This window comes from Phlebotomus papatasi, chromosome 2 (genome assembly GCF_024763615.1).
Source record: "Phlebotomus papatasi isolate M1 chromosome 2, Ppap_2.1, whole genome shotgun sequence".
In the NCBI taxonomy this organism is placed as follows: Eukaryota; Metazoa; Arthropoda; class Insecta; order Diptera; family Psychodidae; genus Phlebotomus; species Phlebotomus papatasi.
In genome coordinates, this window is record NC_077223.1 from 110,505,967 (window position 1) to 110,527,572 (window position 21,606).

A 21,606-nucleotide genomic window follows, 5' to 3' on the forward strand; every position below is an offset into this window, starting at 1 on the left:
CGCAAAGAAAAGAAATACCCTCTTAGATTCAATACATAACATAATTTTACGCCATTTTCACAACTTACTCGAGAAATAACCAAAATTCTATAGTCGTCGTCGTCACGCGTGTCTCGCCATTAAAGTCACAAAAGGAAAAGACAGAATGCCGGAAGGGCCTAAATAACAATGCCAAAAAATATTAATTCATAAAATTTCCGTCAGATGGCGTTCTGTCCACAACAGTAATTATGAAATGGTATGTTATATGAGATGATAGGATTTGTTTTCGGCTAAACAGAATAACCAACTATAACCAATAATTTTTTTATCCGGTTATACTGCTGTGAATTTCACATCAGAATCAAGCCAAGATCGACGATTGGCTGTAGCGCCACTAAGTAAATAATGCAAGTGATCTTTTCGATTTGAATACGTTTATTTCTGCAAAGTTTTACGATTACAACTGTGTATAGGGATTATTTCAGTAAGTGTTTAAGAGATATTCTTTTTTTTATATTTACTATTAAGGAATAATCTAAGAGATACTATTACATTACTCATTTTTTTTTGTATTAATATTTCTTCTGTTCAATAGTTCTTTTTTACTTTAACGTGGATTATTTTCTCATCTTTTACATTTTGAATCTTCCTCTTTACATATTCTCTACCAAAGAGTATAAAAAGTTTTATAAATAAAATTTATTTAAAAAAAAACATGGATGAAATGAAATTTTATGAAAATTTAGGAACAATTTGCTTCATTAGAATTTAGACTTTGATTCTCAAAAAAGTACCATTGGAATTCTTCAGTTTTCTTTTGATTCAACCAACGAAATGAGTAACAGAAAAATATCCGTAAATAAATCTTTTTTTTTCTTTGATATTTGATAAATGTTTAACATTCAATAAATTCTTGCCACTAATATTCCATTTTTTTTTTGTTTTTTGAGAACAATTACTTCATCGATATGGGGACTCTTTCATACAGCATCTATTTTTTTTCCTTTTAAATTTTTCCTCCATTTTAATGCAAAGTTTTAGCACCATATTTTTTTCTTTATAAAAAATATGATATTGTTAACTTTTTTTTATTTAAATTTCTCTTAATAGTAAGATCTATTTTTTTTTACTTTCTCAGTTTTTTTTTAGAGATGGATTATTCTTTTCTAGCCAATTTTGCTGCAATTGAAAATCCTGATGTCCTAAAAATCGTGTAACATGGATTTAAATCGATATCTATACACAAGAAATGGTTTAACACTAGATGATGAATTTTTAAAAATTTGCTAACTACATTTAATACAAATTTATCATCTGCTACCAAAAAAAGGGAGTGAAGGGTGCAGGTATTCTCGATAACGCATTTATGTACATGAACTAGATTATACTGTATACAATTTTTTTTATTTAAATCTTTATCAAATTCAGTTTCCGAAATATTCAGGGACTAAAAAATAATTTAATCTATGTATGGCAAATAAAATTTTATTAAATCACAAGTAAACGTAATTTTATCTTTTTCAATGTGAAGAATTATTCAATTACTACTGATTCTTAATATTATTTTTGTTTTTTTTATATCTTTTCTTTCTAAAGATTTTTCCCAAAAAATTCCTGTATTTTATTTTGTTTATGTTTTTTTTTCTAATTCTCCATTATTTTTTTTCGATTCTGTCAGTAACAAATGTGGTCTCTTCTTAATATTTCAGAATATTTTATTTATTTTTTAATTCTTTTTCTTTTATTGGATATTAAATGCATTGTGTATGTCTATTTATTATGCTTCAACAAGTCTTTAGAAAAGAGAATTTATGCAGTTTACTGTATTTTTTCATCCAAAAAAAAATATATATATATTGGCATAGAAAAATGAAAAACAAAAATTTTTCTCAATCTATAACACAATTATAAAAATCAATCTCATAGAAATCACTTTAGAAATATTATTTAAATAATAATGCAAAAAACAATTATTCTATGAATCCAAAAAAAAATCTATTAACAGTGAAAATCACTAAAATTATTTAACTTGTTCTTAGATTTTACTTTATTTATTATACTTTATTTAATTGCCACATCCCCAATGATTTTTTTTTATTAATTCTTGTTTTCAGTGACTGCTAAAATGTTTATGTGAATGATTTTTTAGAATTCTTTTTAATCCATTGACACTATTTTTTCCCACTTATTGACACCTATTTTTCTTTTACTCGATGACATTTTCCAATTAGAAATTTAAATTGAAACTTAATAATCTTAAAGTCAATTCGAGATTTCGAAGTTCGGTAATTCAACTTGAAAGCTGCCTTGAATTCCGAATTGGTCTTGAAAAGCTGAAGTAGTTTAAGTTAACCTTAAGATTCCGAATCTCTTAATTTCAACTTAAGATACTTTAATTCTTTCTTCATCTCAAGAACATTATAAATCCAACTAAAGATTCGAGTTAACCAAAATCGTATTTCAAAGTTTCACAAAAAAAAACTCTTAATTTAAGATTTTAAATTTCTTAATTTCACCTAAGAGCAGAATCACATTGACAGTAAAATGCTCACCGTATTTCGTTAATTTACGAATTTCCATTGCGATTCTTACGTAAATTCTCGATTACCGTATTACCTTATCTCATACTCGGTAGCACTAGGTGAAAATAATATCAAAAAATTGAAGAAATAGAACGAAAATGCGATAAACGGTGAGCAAAAAAGAACTGTACGATTAATTTCTCTTACAGTTTTTTTCATTCACCGTTTATCGAATTTTCGTTTTATTTATTCAATTTTCTTATATTACTTTCACCTAGTACCACCGAGTGTGAGATAAGGTAATACGGTAATGGAAAATTTTCGTAAGAATTGCAATGAAAATGCGTAAATTAACGAAATACGGTGAGGCTATTTCGAGCATTTTATTGTCAATGTGATTCTACCCTAATGATCAAACTCTTAATTTGAATCAAAGATCTTGAAAACTATAGATTCAATTTAGAATTCTGCACTTCAAAAATTCTTCTCTAATTCTGCTTTGGAGCTCTTAATAATTTAGAGTCTCGTGTTAAATCCATGAAAAGATTTTGAAACCCTGAAGTATGGATCCCCAAACTCTAACTCTAATCATTCAGAATCGATTTAAAATCAGCAAACTTCAGTTTATGTTCAGTTCTTGAGTTTAGCCTAGGATCCTCAAGCTTTCTCAATCTAGTTTTTTCCCGAAGTTCAAGTTATAAATCTTGAGTTTCTCAAGTTCAATCTAACTAAGAGTCTTTTATTGCAACTAAAATTTGGTTTAATTCTGACTTTAACCTTCTATAATTAAGATTTTTAAACTATTAAGTTTAAAGGATTCGCTATTAACTTCGACTGAGGATTCAGAGTTCAGTGCCTAAGTTAAGCTTGATACTGATGATCTTCAACTGAAGATCTCTAAAATCTAAGTTAAGATCGCTAAAGTATTAAATTCAGCTTAATTTTCTTGGCATCCTAACTTCAACTTTTGTATCAAAAACTTTTCACGAAGACTCATAATTTGAATTTGAAATTAAAAAAAACTTCTAAGTTAAGACTTTCAAGCCCTTATGATCATTTTAATTTCGATACTTCCGATCTGAAGTTCATCAATATTCTAAAAAACTTAAGTCCAAGTGTAGCACGAAGGTTACAGACCTAATACAAAACCAAAACATTTTTGTGACTATTTAAAGTTATTTTATCCTCCAAATAGTCCAAATAATTAGATTTTATTTTTGGTCCTTGAGCTTTTCAGTTCACAAAGTCGAACTTAATAGGAACATTAAACTTCAAGATTGTGAATTCAAAATAAGATCCTCAGATTTACCATACCGAATTTTCAGGACTTTTCTTAGTACCAACGTATAGTCCAAGTACAGGGACAGATAGGTTCAGGGACTAAAGTCTGGCAGGGATAGTTATACTTCAACTTAAGAATCAAAGGTCCTGAAACTTACCTTAAAAATCTAAGGGCCTTCAATTCTTTATTTTAACTTAAGAGTTTCAAACTTTCCAAACTTCAAAGTTTCAAAGTTCAATTCTCAATTCCTGATCTCCTGAATCGAAACCTCAAAGATTCTCAAGCTTAATTAGAATTTCTAATTGGAAAATCTTACACGATTTTTTTTAAAACTTGGAAGAAAAAGAAATCTTTTAAAATAAAAGATCAACACAACCTAGAAAAAAAGGATAAATTGAAGAAATACTTGATAAACTCGTCAAGATTCCGTTCACTAATTAGTCAACATTTACTACATCTATTTACATTCATATTTTCTTTTGTTTTTATTATATCTCCATCTAATCCAATGTATTTCATTTTCTTTCTAATATATTTTTCAATAACTTCTTAATATTTTATGAAACCAGGCAATTGTGTTTTGTTTCTTCTTTCTTACGAAAAAGAATGGAAGCAATAAAATGTAAAGAAATAAAACAAAAATAATAAAATACTTTTCATGGAAATATTATTTTTTTAAAAAAAAACAACAAAACTTAAAAAAAAAGATCACATTTTTCTGTGATTGCTTAAAAAGAAAAAGTCTGGAGATATTTTTTTAAATTAAAAAGAAAAATGTAAAAAAATTCAAGAAGCACTTCACTGATTTTTTTTCTAAATTTCTATTTTAAAGAAAACAAAGTCACTTTGTTGTCCTTCACAACTAACTATATTCTATACAATTTAATAACTTGGATCTTATTGCAAATCGAAGAGATCGCACTGTGCGATTGATGGAATCACTTTTAAAATTGACATTTTCTCATCCAAAAAAAAAGAAAATTCTTTTATGCTTCCCTTTGCACAAAAAATTGTTGGGAAGAACACTTTTAAATTGCGCAGCTTAAAAAAAACCAATTCACACAGTTTTTTTTTAGCAAAGAAATGTTCTCTGCTAACTCATTGGACTTAAAATTGCTAAAAAAAAATCTTGACTTATGGATATATGCCTAAGAATTGCATATAACTAAGCTGAGGAGGAACTAGTCGAACTCAATCTGGCGGTAAATACGAGAACAATCGATATCTGTCACGAATGTGCGGACGAACATCTTCCCTCTGCCACAACAAAAAAAAGTTAATCAGCAACCCTCTCAATGAACCCTCAACAAGAACAATAAATAATAATAATTTGTCTGAAAAAAAAAATACTCACCAATGCCGCAAGATGTTCGAGAAATGGAAGAATCTTCATCAATTCATTATCGCTTTGGTCCATAAACCAGCTTTCAATGGGAATTCCATTTTCTAGTTGATATCTGTGGAATGCAATAGAAAAGGGACAAAAGCCATTCATCAGCCCAAAACTTTAGCCGCCTGAGAAAATCAATATTTTATGCTACATGAAATTCTGCTTCAACTTACCCAAATGCCTGTGGTGAGTTGTCGATAATAATTGTTTTGGACAAATCCCTCCCGAGAATTGTTAAATCTTTGATGTAATTTCCATTTACGAGAACACAATGTTCCCGGAACAGTCGATACCTTAAAAAAAATTAGAGAAAAGTCTTCCTAAATTCTTAAAGGAAATACAAAATGAATTTAACATGAACCAACTCAGAAAACATTCAAATTTGATTTGTAGCAAAAGTTGGGAGACATGAGCCCAAACACAAGTAGATTTTGATTCTCCAATAGTGTCTTGGATAAAAGGTAAATGGAATTTGCACAAAAAGTCGTTGAAGTTCGAAGAATTCAAATTCAAATTCGAATTTTCATACTAAATTTTCGAAAAATTTAGTGGGGAAAATTTATGAAATGTCACACTAAAAAGCTGGCAAAAGAGTTACTCAGTGATTATGGAGTGATTAAATACTGGGGCAAGAACAGTAAACGTCGTTGTTCCGTTTTTTTTCCTCACAATAATGTGAAGACCGTCACATTTTGACACTAGAGCACTTCGAAATTCGAACAGGATGTACTTCAGCCACATTGCGAAAGTATTAAGAAGAATATATCTTTTTGGCTTTTCAAATAGATTTTCAAAGTTTTCACGATCTACTTCTGTACGGAAAGATTGGCTCCGTTCAGTAATAACCTTTCGAAAAGACAAGCCACTCCAAAGCCAGAAGCCAAATCTATTCGAAAATCTACCGCAAACCTTAAATGCAAGTTCACGTACTCGTCGCTTTAGCGCTGATTGTTCTGTCATTTCGAATTTCAGTATTCTTGACACTTCTCAATCGTCAACAATCCCAGTAACGAAAGAGTTTTGGGTTCGAAAAATTTTGACGGTGGCGACCCCCCAATTTCTTCAGAGCGTGGTGGTCACCATCAAAAACTAATTTAATTCTCTGCGGTGGCCACCAATGCGGCGGCGCTACGGTATTTTCCCCACATTCACCACCAAAAGTTCGGTGTTTGTACAGTAGTACGACGTGTAGGACTCTGTATAGTACTTGTCTTATGGAAAATTTGTACAGCGTGACACAAGACGTTCCTGGAACTTTGTTCCGGATTCGCCTGTCAGATGGCTGATTCCTCAGAGTTTTGTGAATTTTCTTATTAGTGAAAAATGATAAATTAGTGTTTTTTCAAGCAATTGACCAGCAGGATTCCAGAGAAGAGTACAGGTACGTCATAATTTGATTGCAGTTCTGTAGAGTTTTTCATTTTTTAGGTCTTAAAAACACTGAAATATAAAAGTGACGCTTAGTGAGCGTCCTTTGGTTTTTGGAGCTCCCAAGGCAATTTTTTTTTTATAAAATATTCTTGAAGAGTCCCAAATTCAAGTTAGTAGTGTTGCTTAATAAGAAAAAAAAAATATCTGGGCAGTAGATGAAAAAAAAGGTTGCATTAGGAAGCTCTAACCTCATTTTAATTCATTTTCCATCCGGAAGCCTTTTTTGGGCCCCACATTTAATTTATAATAAGGTGTGAGAATTTCCTCAATCTCCATGGATAAGCGTATTGGGTTTAAAAAGGATTTCTTTGATAGGATTTTTTCTTTAATTTTTTTTAGGGTAATTTAGGGCAACATGTTTTCATTTCTCAAACACTTTCTGTCCGGAAGTATCTTTTCTAGGGTTTCAGATCGTAATTAAGGATAAAATAATCGTATTTCCTCAATCCTTGTGGATCTGCGTGTTAGGTTTAACCCTTTAAGGACGAAATACTTTTTACTGGCCGAAAATGAACAATGAAAATGAAACCGATAATCAGAATAAGTGACACGTTTTACATCTAACCTTGTAAAATCCAACAGTCTGATTCGGTGCATTTTTTACCTCTACATGATAGGGACAAAAATAACCTAAAAAATCAAGAAATTTTTCTGACGATACCAATGAATGATAATTGTTACTCTAATGAAAAATATAATGTACTTATATGAGCGTAGTAACTTTCTATTCACAAAAGGGTTTTGCTTAAAAAAATTGGAATATAAAAAAAGTAATTTAAAAATTGCTGAATTTTGAGCTTAACTCTTTCGCGTCTTTAGGGTAATGTCATGACTCGGGGAAAAAAGTTTTTTTTGGGTATTTACATTAGTTGAAATCTATCTGTTCGTGCACGACACCATAATAGAAGGATGTAAGATTCTTGGCTCATTTTCTCAAGACTCCAGTTAGATTTCAATTAATGTAAATAGCCAAAAAGAAACTTTTTTCCCCGGGTCATATATGACCCTAAAGACGCGAAAGAGTTAAATATAGCAAATAGCTGGACATTTGTAAAAAAATATCCTAAATTCCTACAACTTTAAAAAATATGATACTCTCATGAATACAGAACTACGGTGCACTTCCATTATTGAAACCATGACAAAAAGACAGCACTATTGTTAGAAGATGTGGTCTAACAAATAAAGAAAAAGAAAAGTAACGTTTTTGATTATAACAGCAAATTATTTGAGGATCTGAAAAGCTGTTGTCGCAAAGATTAAAAAAACAAAAAATATAAATATATGAATTTTTCGTTTATATCTTTTCAATTATGTAAAAGTAAATAAATATTTAAAATAAAAGTCTTCACCATTTTTAATTATTACTGAGATATTTCATTTAGGTCTCAAATAATTAAGACTAAAAAATAAAGGCCGCCAAAATAAGAATATTTCAAAATTTAAAACTGTGAGCCTAGGTAAATGCTTGACGAAGACTGAAACATAGATACGTTCTGAAAAGGTCTTGACATCAGCTACAACATAGTAAAATTTCAGCCCAATCGGATGAGTTACAGGTGATCTTATAGATCTCATGCATCTTACCCTTAGATTGAAGATCTTCAATGCCGTTTATTATTAAAAATTGTTGATTTTTTAATATTTATCAGAAAGTGCAGTCAACTGCACCTTATCTCAAATGTAAGCTTTTTTCTTAATTTTTTACATAGTAAAATTTTATAAAATAAATTCTAATAAAACAAAATCCATTCACTAACAACTGAATACAAATAATTTTACCCGTGACATTAGCTCTGAAAAATACGACCGATTTTAGTGTAAATTTTTCCCTGATTTCGTACACATTTCACGAGATATCTCCAAAACTACGTAGGTTGCCAATTTGGGGTTTTCGGTTGCCTATTCAATATTAAGTTGGCTTTTATTTTGGATTTATATTTTTTGCTAATTCATTCTACATTGACAGAAAACAGCTAATAAACCCAAAATTTTTTTCGGCGCGCTAGAAACATATGGGAAACATAGGAAATGTCATGCCTTTGATTTTACCCATTCACTCCCCTCCTTTTATTTTAACTTTTGAAGAGTAAAGTTAAGAAATAGCGAAAAAAAGGGCACAAACATTAAAAAGAAATAACTTTAGGTAGTCAGGAAAAAATATTTTATCTACGGGTCACACGGGTGACCCAATCGTCTTTAAAATGTTAAAAATAATTTATTTGGTAGTTTTTTCTTTATTAATTTTAATAAGAAAATATTTTTATATGGGATTTTTAAAACTATTTTGTATCATCGTTACAGAAAAACTGGAGTGCACCGAGTTAGCACTTATTGAGAGCCAGCAACTATAAACTTACGTCAAATGACGAGAAGGACGGACATAAGCGGTTAGGAAAACATCGGCAGAAAACATAATTTCTAATTAATTTTAATCACGATTTAAGTAGCACATTTTGCATTTGGGTATATTGAGATGGCAACCCTAAAACATTATACTTCTTTCGTATTTTAATAATTAATAGTTCAAGTGGAACTTTTTACAAGTATTTAGATTGGACTGCTCGTATTTAACACATAACTTTCGTTCTAAAATATTTATTTTTGTTTTTATTTCTATAAGTAACTTAATTGCCGTCAATTATTGAGATACAGAAATGTCATTTCCTGGACATATTTTCTGTTTCTATATTTGAGAAAAAAATGAATCTTTGATGCAAAACATGTTATTTTAGCGCGATACGCCACTCTTATTCTTAGAAAATACCAGTATTACACATAATATTTCTGGAGATTTGACTCAGATTTTTCACAAATGTGACACTTTGCATGGATTAATACAAGAACACTTTTTTTTTTAATAAAATATTAATCAATAGTTAATTATTATTGAAAGAAATAGTTTTTTGTGCCTAATTATCATTTAATTTTTACCACTACAATGAATGAAACGCCATTCTTTAATAATCTTTTTAAGAAAATCAGCAAAAAATATTTATGAAAATTTAAAATTAAGGAAAATGTTCAGTATAAACCTTTTTAAGATAAAACCGGATTTAAAATGTACACAATTTTCTATCTAATTATGTAATGAAAAATTAAAAAATCCCAAAAATGCTCAAAATTCCACTAAAATCGCGAAAGTACGATATAAATTACATAAAAATTTGTAATTAAATTAATTAATTGTATTTTATAAATTTAAATGCAAATAAATTTAATTTTAGTATATATTTTAGATTTATTATTAAAAATACGGTTAAAACCGGTAAAAAACCGTTGGTCAGTTGAAATTAAAAAAATGTCGTTATTTTAAAATTCAAAAATTGCGAATTCCCCACAGCATTTTCACCACTCAACCCCGAACAAAGTTCCTGGAACGTCTTGTGTCACGGTCATTAAAATTTCCATAAGGCAAGTACTATACAGAGTACTACTTGTCGTACTACTGTACAAACACCGAATTTGCGTTACTGGGATGTCAATAAGTGTGTAAGCGTTCGCCGCAAGTAGTCTTTGTGTAATTTTATGAAGGCAAAACGTTTGAATTGCAATTTAATTAAAATAAATGTCCTTTTCATGAACTTGCTAACTTTTGGCATCTCGTCGGTTTAAACATTCGAACTTACAATACATTTTTAAGTAAGTTCTAGTACTTTCCGAGTTATTGCTCGTATCTAGGCTTATCACTGGCACTGGTCATTTTCTATTCTAAATAGATTAAATACAGAAGACTAACAAAAGAAAATAGGTCCACTAAAATCGATTAATTAACCATTATAGATAGAGTCTCGTTTATACAATGCCATTTGGATTTAGTAAGGGTCGAGCTAGAGTGGGGTAGAGTGAAGACGGATAAGACCCAATGGTTAGAAAGGTCTCGATTTCAGATACAATATACTAAATTTTCATCGAAATCACCTTATAAATACCGAAAATACAGTCTGGTCAAACATTTTTGTTTATAGCTCAGGTCAGAGAACATCGAGGGAGGAGTTGAAGAGGTCTTGAGTTCAGCTAGAATATATTACAGCAACAATCGAAGGTCCGATTAATCGAACCTTTGAATAAATTGAATGAAGTTGGAGTGTTCAAAGAGTTACAGTCGTTACAGTGTTTAATGAGAGCTTTCCAAATCAGCAGTTGTTACTGCTCGAACTCCACGGAGAGAGCAGTATATATAATCCCTCGATTTTTTCACCCCCCGGAGACCAATTTTCTCACCAAATCTTCACGTTTCAGACGATTTCTGAGAAATGTCGTCACGCTGTTTGTCCGTCTGCCCGTTCGACTGTCGCCAGCTCTAGACGCCAAACGCTAAAAGATAGCGACTTGGGACCTTCGGAAGACCCCCCCATAAGTCGACCCAAGGATCGTTAGCATGCCCCTCATTTTTCCCCCCACCCCTCCCCTTCCCCTCCAAAACCATGTTTTTCTGGGATTGTACGAAAACGCGTCGTGCGATATTTTCATTTTTGGATATGTTTTGGAGATTATTCAGGCGAACATTTCGTCCTTATACGAAAATACCGTTGAATCATCCCTAATAACGGTTTTTCAAGGTCAAAGGTTAAAAAGTTCATATAGAGCGCATTTATCAAGCGAATGGGGTCATAATTGGACTCGTTGGAAAGGTCTTGGAATTTCCGGCAAAACTGAATCGGTTCCAATCGGTTTTGAACCGGTTCATAACCGATAACTAATTTTTTCCGAAATTCAATCAAATTACTCCAGAGGTGTATTTTGGGAAATATTTTGAGTGATTTATGAACCAGTTCAAATCGGTTATGAACCGGTAATGAACCGGTTATGAACCGATAATTAATTTTTGTTTGAATATAATTTTTATTACTCTTTAAACTATTCTGTGGAATCTACTGATTTATGAATAGATTTAAATCGGTTGAGTACCGGTAAACGGTAAAATGATGCGAAAGTACTTTAGAGGTATAGCATCTAAGTCACGAGTTCGAGTATTCCACAAATCTAGGACGTTTTGCCACCCTTTTTTTTAAATTCTGCCAAATGGAACCGGAGATATGGCCACTTGAAAATTTAACTTTTGACCCCTTATAGCTCGGGTCAGGGAGACTTCAGTTTTTTTTATTAATCGAAAGCTCTTAAGCCCAGCAATAACATACTAAAATTTTAGAATAATTTATTAAGAAAACAAACTAGGGATTATTATAAGTACTGCTTTCTCTGTGAATTTCGAGCTGTAAAAAACTAGTGATGCAAATTCTGATATAATCTTTTCCATATCAATTTGGCTAGCTGTAGCACTTTCAATAGAAAGAATAACCAAGTTGCTGAATCTCTCTTGTGCAATCGATGACTTCAAATAAATTTTGAAGTTTTGAAGTTTAAATTTTGTTGATTGTCTCTTGAATCAATGTATATGACAGGCATCAGGTCCAAGTGGGGCTAAGTAGCTCAGAATTCCCTTTGGCTCAAAGTCTAGACTCATTCCATTTGCTTTCGCTCTTTTTTTTAGGAGAAATACAAAGTCTATCAAATCTTGATAAAGCTCGCGTTTCCATTGATGTCTGAATGATACATTTCACTCACAATTTTGAATTCTAAAAGATTAAAAAAAACACATTAAAATAAAAACATCACTTACTTGATCCACTTCCGTTCGGGATCCAGCAAATTCAGCAATTTATCGGCATAGACCCTCTTGGAGGCCGTAAAGAGAATCACCTCGAAGATCTTCGATACCCTCTCCAAGAATTCCCGGAAGAAGGGTCTCGTGCGGACAAACACCGTGTACTTGCAGTCCTGAAACAGAACCGGAAACTTGAAGCTGGCATCTGACAGTTCTTGCAAACTGCAGTGCACCAGAGTCTCATCCAGATCTAGCACTAGGCTGAATTCTGGACTGGAACGAGTCTTCAGGGGCAGAGCCGGACACTTGGCACGCATGTCCCCCGTTAAAGGAGGCAGCTGCTTGATGAAGACGTAAGGATCGAAGGTGGTCCAGGTGAGATTCTCATGTCGATGATCCGGAACATCCTCAATCTCCATGCATTCGTCCGTTTCCAGTTGCAGTGGCTCCTCCGGTGGCTGCGGTTCCGGCAGTGGACTCACACTCTGGATGAGATTGTCTGAGTCCAGGGGACGCGGAAGGGTGATGCTGGAGAGGAAGTTTGTGTGGGTCTGGAGATTGGACAATGCCTTGAGATTGTCCATGGCACTTTGACTCATGGACTGCATGAAGATGGCATCGGAAATAGGATTGGAGGTATCACTGGCAGTCCCATCAACTCCCATCAGTTGCCCCGGGCAGCCCAATCCGTCGGTACTGCAGCTCAGGAGAGCCTGAGTCAGGAGGGTGTTGTAGGGCAGGAAGTCTGTGTACTGGGCAAAGTCAGGCGTGATTTTGCTCATTTCCTCATCGAAGAGGGAGAGCCAGTCGGGTGTTGTGGTATGGTACATAGGAGCTTGAGCCACTGAGCCGGCAGATGTCGTTGGGAATTGCTTGGAGAAGTCTCCAGGAGTAAAGCTGAAGGCAATCGCAAGAGAAGAAACATTAGTTAAATCAACTAATGGCTCATTGCAATTTACGAAAGTAAATTTACTCTCTTGATCGACAAAATCAATTAAAAAAAAAAATAAGCTGAGACGCAAACCAGATAGTTACTGAGAAACTTATTTAGGGTAGAGTAAGTACTTTTCGCCACCTTAAGGTTTGACACCCTTATAATTCTTACACAGTTTTTTCGAAATAAAATGAAATTTTGTGTACAAGTGCTTTGAAGCATTGTCTATCTATTGAACTAGGAGACTTTCCGGGAACTTTTGAGTATCTGGTTGAAAAAGTACATTTCCTGCAACAATGCAAGCATTCGGAGCTTTAGTCTGTTCTTTTCTGGTGTCTGATTCAGAAATTTCATCTCCTTGGGTACTGTATCTAAAGATTTTTAACCATTCGATGTTTTCATCTTTATCAGAATCATGGAGTAAGGGAAAGTGGTCTGCCTTTGAATGCAGCAGCCTTTGAATGTTTCAATTTTTCTCTTATTTTTCAAAGCAAAAATTCTACTTTATGAACAATAGTTAATACTATTAACTATTTTCTATTAACTTCGCTTAACAAAATGGATTTTTAGCTTTGGGAAATAAGAGAAAAATTGAATAATTCCCGTAATTATTCATATTTCCCAATTCAATATTTCCCATAATTCTTCTCAATAATTTGCAAAAACACTTTCAAACTGTTCTTTTAGGGCTTTTAAACATTAATAATCAAGAAAATTACATCTGCAGAACGTCAAACTCCCATATAAAATGCATATGGCAGCAACTGCCACTTGGTCCTTCCGAGTGCAGTTTTTTGTTTTTGCAATATATTTACATTAATATTTAATTTTTATTAAAAATTTTATAACGAAAAAATAGCCAGATAAATTCTGCACGCATTCAATCAGGCCTCCAGGCGAAATGATATATTCTTCAGTATAAAAAATTAAATTGAAAACTAAATTGGCAGCGGCTGCCACTAGGATCCTTCCAAGTGTTAAGAACTCCATATTTTTTTGGTGACTGTTCACCTTGTCGACAATTTCTTTAATTAACTTGCAAATAATCTAGTCGGTGGAACTGATGGTTTTCTGATATCTGTTATCTGATATGGTTTTCTGATTCATTTGGCTAGAGGTCACGAAATAACACTCATTTCGTAGTTCCACGAACTCATAATTTTCTTAAAATGTGATTTTAATTTAGGTGGCGAAAAAGGGCTTACTGGCGAAAAAGTACTGACTCTACCCTAACACATCTGCTGCAAAGAATTTTAATGTTTCTTCATTAAATTATGGTTCCAAGAAGCGTTGAATTAAGTTTTGTGGATTGTGTTTTGAGTAATTTTGAGAATTTCGAAAGTTTTCTTGATTATAATTAACGGCGTTTTCTTTAATATGCGAAGAAAAGTTCTAAAACAATGTTTTCTAGGATAATTATGATCCAATAAAGTCGAAAAAAACATCCATTTTTCATTATCTCTTTTAGTTTAGGCGCTAGGTGAGAAAATTTAAAAAAATTTTGAAATTCTTTTTACTTCTAAAATTCACATTTTTAGTTTTTTCAATTTTTTTTTAAATAAAATATACAAAGCGGAATGACATAGGGTAAGTGTGCCAAATTTCGGCATAGTTGCATGCAAGCGACAAAGTCTCAAGTTTGAAATGTAATATTTTTAATAAAAAATGAATATTTTTGTTACTCCTTTATAAGGAGTGTTGCTTGGAACCTTGCAGACAGTTTATCATCTTTATTTTTTCTAAAATCATTCTTAATACATTTTAAAATGAATAAAAATGTAGACATAGCATTGGTGGCCTATTTCGGCCACCTTCATTCTCATAGTTCCTTGCCCTTCCAGAATTCTTTCAATGTCTATTTCAGATCATCTTGCTCGTCGAAGCGACATTTTTTTGTTATTTTTTGCATTGTACAATCTCAAGAGTATGCAAAAAAAAATTCATGGAAATTCGTGGAACAAAAAATATGGCCGAAATTGCAAGCTGGCCGGAATTTGGCACACTTACCCTATCTTTCAGTAAAAAATAAATTTATTTTAGTCAGATAACTTTAAATCGGTGTTTTTATGGAAATTTGAAATGAATTTTTTTGCACAAATATTTTTTGTTGCTTTTTCTCTGACCTGTCACACAAAACTGGGAATAGCATTATTACTGAGGACACTATAGCACTTTTAAATAAATAAAACCTTTATTGTCGCTGTAAATGTGATTTTTGTGAAGACCGCCTGGAGGCGGTCTTACCCGTTAGAGGATTAAAGTTAGCCGAGGTATCAATCATTTTTTGGACTAGCCGAGACCCAAATTATTTTTAAAGTGGACCTCGGCTTACTTCCGGACAGTTCAAAATAAATATTTGCTGATTCCGAAAATTTAGTAATAACAAAAAAATTAATTAGTTAAATTTACTAACCTTTTAATGTCACCAAAGGACGTCATGGGAAGGGTGAGTTTAGGTAGATCTCTTCCCTTCCTCTGCAACTCCGTCCCCGAATCGCACTCTGGCATGAGATCTGTCGTTGAATCCACCTCCGGCACCACAGTATCCTGAAAACTAGACACTCCACTCTCCTGACCACCCTGCGAGGAAGAGGAACTCGACGATGGCGAAGGGGAGGAAAGCGAAGAGGAAGTTGGCAAATTCTGCTCATAATCCGTCGTACTATCACACTCACTGATACACTTAACCATTTGACTGACAGCTGCTGAGAAGCTGTATTCACTGGGAGACTGAGTTGGTTCATCCTCAGCCTCAGGCTCACACACAATGCACGATGATGTTGAGGAGATCCCTCCACTTGAACCCACATTTTCCTTATCATCCTCCTCCAGCACAATCGGCTGGAAGCGATTTAAAGCATCTCCTGGGCATCCTATATCAACTTCAGCCTCAAATCCCCTTCCCTCCCCATTTCCCTCATCACATCTCTCCAGCTTCGCCTCAAACAGCGTCACTTCGGAATCCTGCCAGCAGTTCTCCTTGCACTCCTCTGACTTCCTACCCCTGCGCCTTCCCCCCTCCCCCGGATTGCACTTTATGCCCACTCTGGACGTCGATGGCACCATTCGGCGGCATCTCTGTCCCGATGCCTTCGGCCGGAAGCTCTTTGGTCGTCGTACCGGATGGAGCTTTGGGGCTCCAACACGGCCGGAAGTACAAGCACGTCGGAGACGCAACTCACGACGTTCACTCCTCAGCCACATGACTCCCAATTGGCAGACCCTATCTCTCTCTCTCTCTCTCTCTCTCACTGTGGCAAAATCTTTTGCAGAATCCTGCAACACAGATTGGGAGGGCGTCATTGAATGCAAAATGCAAAAGAAGTGCATCGTAAAAATAACATTGTAATTGCGTATTCAATTAAAACTTTGCAAGAGTGTCTCTCTTGCTTTTTTTTAATGGCAGAAAGTGGCAATTTGCATGCAATTAGACATCTTTTCTGTGCTATGAAATCATAATCCCATGGGGGCAACACACAATCTCAGTTGCTGAGGATTGCAATAAAAAGATGATGTCTTTAATATCACTTTGGAAAACGATATAAAATAAGTGAATATATTAATTGAAAAATATTGTACAATGTAAGAAAGTGTTTGATTTGGTAAAACATAAGGTACACTGAGCTTTAATCTGCCAAAACAGAAAAGATCATAGCGGATTTTTTTTTTCTAAAACTAATAAATCACTTAAAGGACCCCCGAAAATAGTTTAAGACTAAAGAGAATTGATTTTCGGACAGAAATTTGTTATTGGTTATGTATCGTTTCCAGAATGAATTGAAACCGATTCAGACTTCTTAAAAATTCCAAGACCTTTCCAAAGAGCCTATAAATTCCCTATTCGGTTGAGGAATATGCTCTCTAAGGAGCAATTGAATCGAATTTCGGATAAAAATATAGTGACCATCACGTAACCGGTTCAATCTGGGTTCGCAACTGTCTGTTGCAGGCTCAGACTTATAAACGTTCCTTAAACGTTAAACATAAAAAGCTGTTATAAATTAATATTTCCATGGTGTAACTTAGAATCACCTCCGATTTCAAATTGTGAGGCTTTCTCACTTTTTCAGATGAGTGAAAAGAAAAAGATTATCCTTATACGGGCTTCAGACCTAAGGCTTAGCCATGTGGCTTATCTTCTCTAATAACTTATCAATCAAGATTTTTTGGAAAATTTTGACTTAGAATTGGATTATGAAGGCCAAATTACCTATTAGATTTTGAAAAATCAATAAAATCGGTTGTTGTTTATGGTTTTGAAACCCTCGGGAACTGAGCTAAATCTCTAGTCTGAAGACGGTCTTAGGTTAGTTATATTTGTGTAAAAAATTAGGATTTCCAGTTAAGCATATACTTCAGTCGAGAGGCTTTGCATTAATTAAAAGTCATATAAAACATCAAATATTCAAATAGTCTTTTAAAAGCTGAGCATTACATGCGAGAGTTTCGCATTAAAGGAGGATCCTGATCTTAAGAAAAGCAAGCAGTACTAAAATCGAAAAATCCAAATAAAATTCAACATATTGATATTAACTCAATACAAAAACCTTTATTTGGAACCTTTTTGGTTGTGACTACTAGAATAGAATTTCCGTTGAGGAAAGAATTATTTTACAATATTACATTTCTATAAATTCGAAAGAAATCCTCCTGCGGTTATGCAAATTTTCTAAATGCATAATGTATATAATGTATAAAATCGTATCCCTCTTCTCACACTCAGTCACCCGTCACCGAAGCGAGGAGGACGCTAAATCTATGGCAATTTTCGTGCTACATGGTTTCACTTTTTTAATTCGAGATTCCCTTCCTCCTCCTGCTGCCAGCACTCGCATATGGTTTCATCATGCACGCGTCTGTATAAAACACTTTCAAGTTACAATGCCCGCTTTGTAATCCGGATGATTGGGAAACAAAATGACAGATGTCCGCTTCGTAATCCGGATGATTTTTTTGAATTTGTTCAACGTCTCGAAAATATAATACAAGATTTTTTTGTAGAATTAGAATAAAACTTTTAAAGAAGATTAAAAAAACATAATTGGAGAAGTCGTTCTATTATACTTCATTTATTAAACAAAAACATCACAAGATAATTCATTTTCATTGCCGAACACACATGCATGAATAACATCAAAAGTATTTTAAATGGAACCGTCGAGAACTTGTCCGGATTAGAAAGCGGGCACTGTAATTTTTATTTAATGTTCCTTATGAACTTTCGCCACCGAAATCCATCTCGACTGAAGTATAAGCCTTAACTGTAAGACGAAATAACTTATACAGATTTGTTCCTGACAATGGGAACAAAAAGATTCCCCATATGAGTAAAAATTTCGTTCGATAAATTACCTTGTCCAAAAATGTACCAATTTGTTCCTGACAGTGGAAAACAAATCAGCCGAGTGCAACAAATTCTATTCCAACTTTCAGGAACGAATTTGTATAAAACGAAATCAACTAATTTGTAGACATTCAATTTCAAAACGGTTCCAAAACAAAACTAACAAAATTGTATCTATATTTCGTAACAAAACAGTAAATAAAACTTTTTGTACCAAACAAATCTTCTCTAGGTACAAATTGATTCAAAAAAAAATTGTTGCAAAGAAAACTTGTTCCAATATTTTGGTCAGTGTCCAAAAGTTTTTACCGTGTATAAGAAGCTTTATACTTAACCCTTTAACGACTAGACACTTTTGACGGATTGAAAATCAACAATAAAAATTAAACTGAGAAACATAATCAATGGTAAGTCTTACATCTAACTTTGGAAAGTCCAACAGAGTCTGATTCGGCGTATTTTGTGCTTCTATGAACGATAGGGACAAAAATTGTTGTGACGCATTTTGTGCATCACAACTCGGTTTTCAAATATTCATGATCGCGCTGGTTCTTTCGTGAAATATCAAGAAGAGACATGATAGATCATGTCTAGCGCTGCGAGAGTTTTCTATCCAATTATCCTTACGAAATTTATAGCCCAGAGACAAAGTAACATCTTAAGCCATTAGGCAGGTGTTCGTAAGATCACGATGGGCGAGATATGAGTGACCAAAAAGGTGTGTGGTCCTCGGTCATCTCAATTAAGCATCCCCTTTCTTAAGGACATAGAAAGTGTTGGAGAAAACTCTAGAGATAGCGAAAGTGGATAGTTGGATATTTTTATAGGCACTTAACGATCGTCTCCAGACGATCGTTATCTAGAGGTTCGTCCTGAATCACTAATTGGACACCTTCCCACGGGAAATAATGTCGAATAGAATTAGGGTGCGAGTGGAGGATTTTAGTATAAAAAGAGTAGCTAGATTCAAGAGGTTGGTTCAGTCACTGTGTAAACGTGGCCCATGCCATTGGGCAGTGTAATAATCTTCCTTAATAAAAGTGTTTCAACTCAAAAAAATAGTGTATTTGTGAAACAACATCAACTGGATCCAGAGGCAACAAGGTGGCCTCAATTGGGGTCACCACATTTGGTGTTTTCGCCCGGGAACGAGAATTAATCCTGGAAGAATCAACGCAGAAATTCTGTGGAGGATCCAGAAGATTGACCAGACAGTTTTAGAAGCCTATCACCATCACCAGGCAAATAACCTGAGGTCGGAATTCACGGGCAGATAGATGTCCAACGAATCTCGAATCCTGGAGCTACGAAACCGGGAGGTTGTGTGTGAGTGAGAACACGTCAATTGAGAAAAAAAAAACGAGAAATCGTGCCAAGAAACTCCAGAGGAGGAGAGACCATCGGTACTTCACTCCCCGATTGTCAAAAGGCAGCCAGAGGGAAATACTCGCCAACATTCCCCGCTGAGGACATAAAAAAAAGAATGTTTCACACTCCAATCAAACCTTACATTACGAAAATTGATACAGCAGACAACGATAATCATCGATCTGAATCATCCTCGCAGGAAGAAGATTTCCTAAACGCACTTCAAAGTTCTGAGGAAGAAACTGAGAGAGATCAACAAGATATTCCACAGAAGATAAGTTCTATTCTACACCCACCAGATTTCACAATGAAGATGGAGTACGAAATGGTAACTACCCTTCAAAAACCCCACTTTATCAGCTTGGACCAGAGAGTAGCCTCACTTCCTGAATTAACTTGTAAGTCCATCAAATTATTTTTTACAGTCGCAGATTTAATTTACAATTTATATAAAATTAAGAATGATCCTAAATTAGATGAATATTTTACTTCACTCCTTTTGAGCAAAATAAGTGTTGAAATTTTTGAAAGGATCTGTAACTCTGATGCATTGTCAAATTATAAAAATTTTAAACAATATGTAATGAGTGAAGTGCACAAAAATATTATTGGTGTGGACGAAGCTAGGGAAAATCTTTATACTTGTCAAAAAGAGACAAAAGAGAGTTTTAAAGAATTTGGAAAAAGAATTCAGGAATGTCTTGATTTAGCAACAAAAGCGTATGAATCTGAGTTCGGGCAATATCTTGTCCCCGAAAATATTAAACAATCTCTGATTACTATAGCAATTGAATCATTCACCCGTGCGATACCAGATCCAGAAATAAGAGTATTAATTCGCGCCGAAAAACATGAAAATTTGGAGAACGTAATCATTTTAACTGAAAATCGTCTCAGAAGAGCGGGTTATGTGGTTAATGGAAACGAAATAAATAATATTCCATATCAAAGATTTTTCGCGCATAATACAGAAAATATTGAAATTAATGAATTCCATTCCCATCTTAAAATTCTAAATAATATTGATAACGATCGTAATTTTACTCCGAATATATTTGGTAATTCCAATCAATATAATTTTCATTCAAATGCAAGAAACAACCGGAACAATCAGAAATATTCTATCTTTTCCCCAAAACCTTCTTGTAATAATCAACAATATCCCCTATCAAACTCTAACAAAATTACTCGAAAAAACACTCAGAGAAATTTCTTTCAACAACCATCTAATCTTAATGACAATAATTCTGCCATAAAAATAGGAGATGCCTATATGAATTATGAAAATCCGTGCGGGAAAACCTGGTTGTCGACAAATTCACCAGTAATTTTTGAAGACGATTATTCTCATTCATCATTAAATCAAATTAATAAAAATATTCCTTTAAATATGTGCACCTGTCAGCTGGGAACATATTATTAATATTAAAGAGTAAAAGAACGACTCGAAAACTAAAAAAAAAAAAATACAATAAAAAAAAAACATTCATAAATTTAATGAAAATGTGAAAATGGCACCAGTTTTATCAATTTTTATTACACGGATACATAAAACGAATTAACTCCAAATTTATTAAATTCTATAAATCTCATTTGTCCATCCGTATTAAAAACAAATTCTCTAAATAAAAGTACAAGAACATTTCCACTAAAAAAAAATAGGATTATTTAATGCGTGTTAATGATTATTCAATTATTTTTGTACAAATGAGCATATTTTACTAACTGGATATTAGTTATATTAT

The 21,606-nt window shown here is 33.4% G+C and overlaps 1 protein-coding gene across 1 annotated transcript in view; it reads right to left on the reverse strand.

Moving 5' to 3' along the window:
• Positions 1–399: 399 nt before the first annotated feature.
• The window catches only part of LOC129800817 (uncharacterized), a 31,906-nt gene continuing 10,699 nt past the window's right edge, over positions 400–21,606 (reverse strand). Inside the window, exons 2-6 of the mRNA XM_055845485.1 lie at positions 15,563–16,425; positions 12,231–13,112; positions 5,350–5,469; positions 5,141–5,243; positions 400–5,043 (exon numbers count right to left, since the gene is read on the reverse strand). Of these exons, the coding sequence (XP_055701460.1) occupies positions 4,978–5,043; positions 5,141–5,243; positions 5,350–5,469; positions 12,231–13,112; positions 15,563–16,353 (1,962 nt within the window). The 5' untranslated portion in view covers positions 16,354–16,425 and the 3' untranslated portion in view covers positions 400–4,977. The remainder of the gene's footprint in view (positions 5,044–5,140; positions 5,244–5,349; positions 5,470–12,230; positions 13,113–15,562; positions 16,426–21,606) is intronic.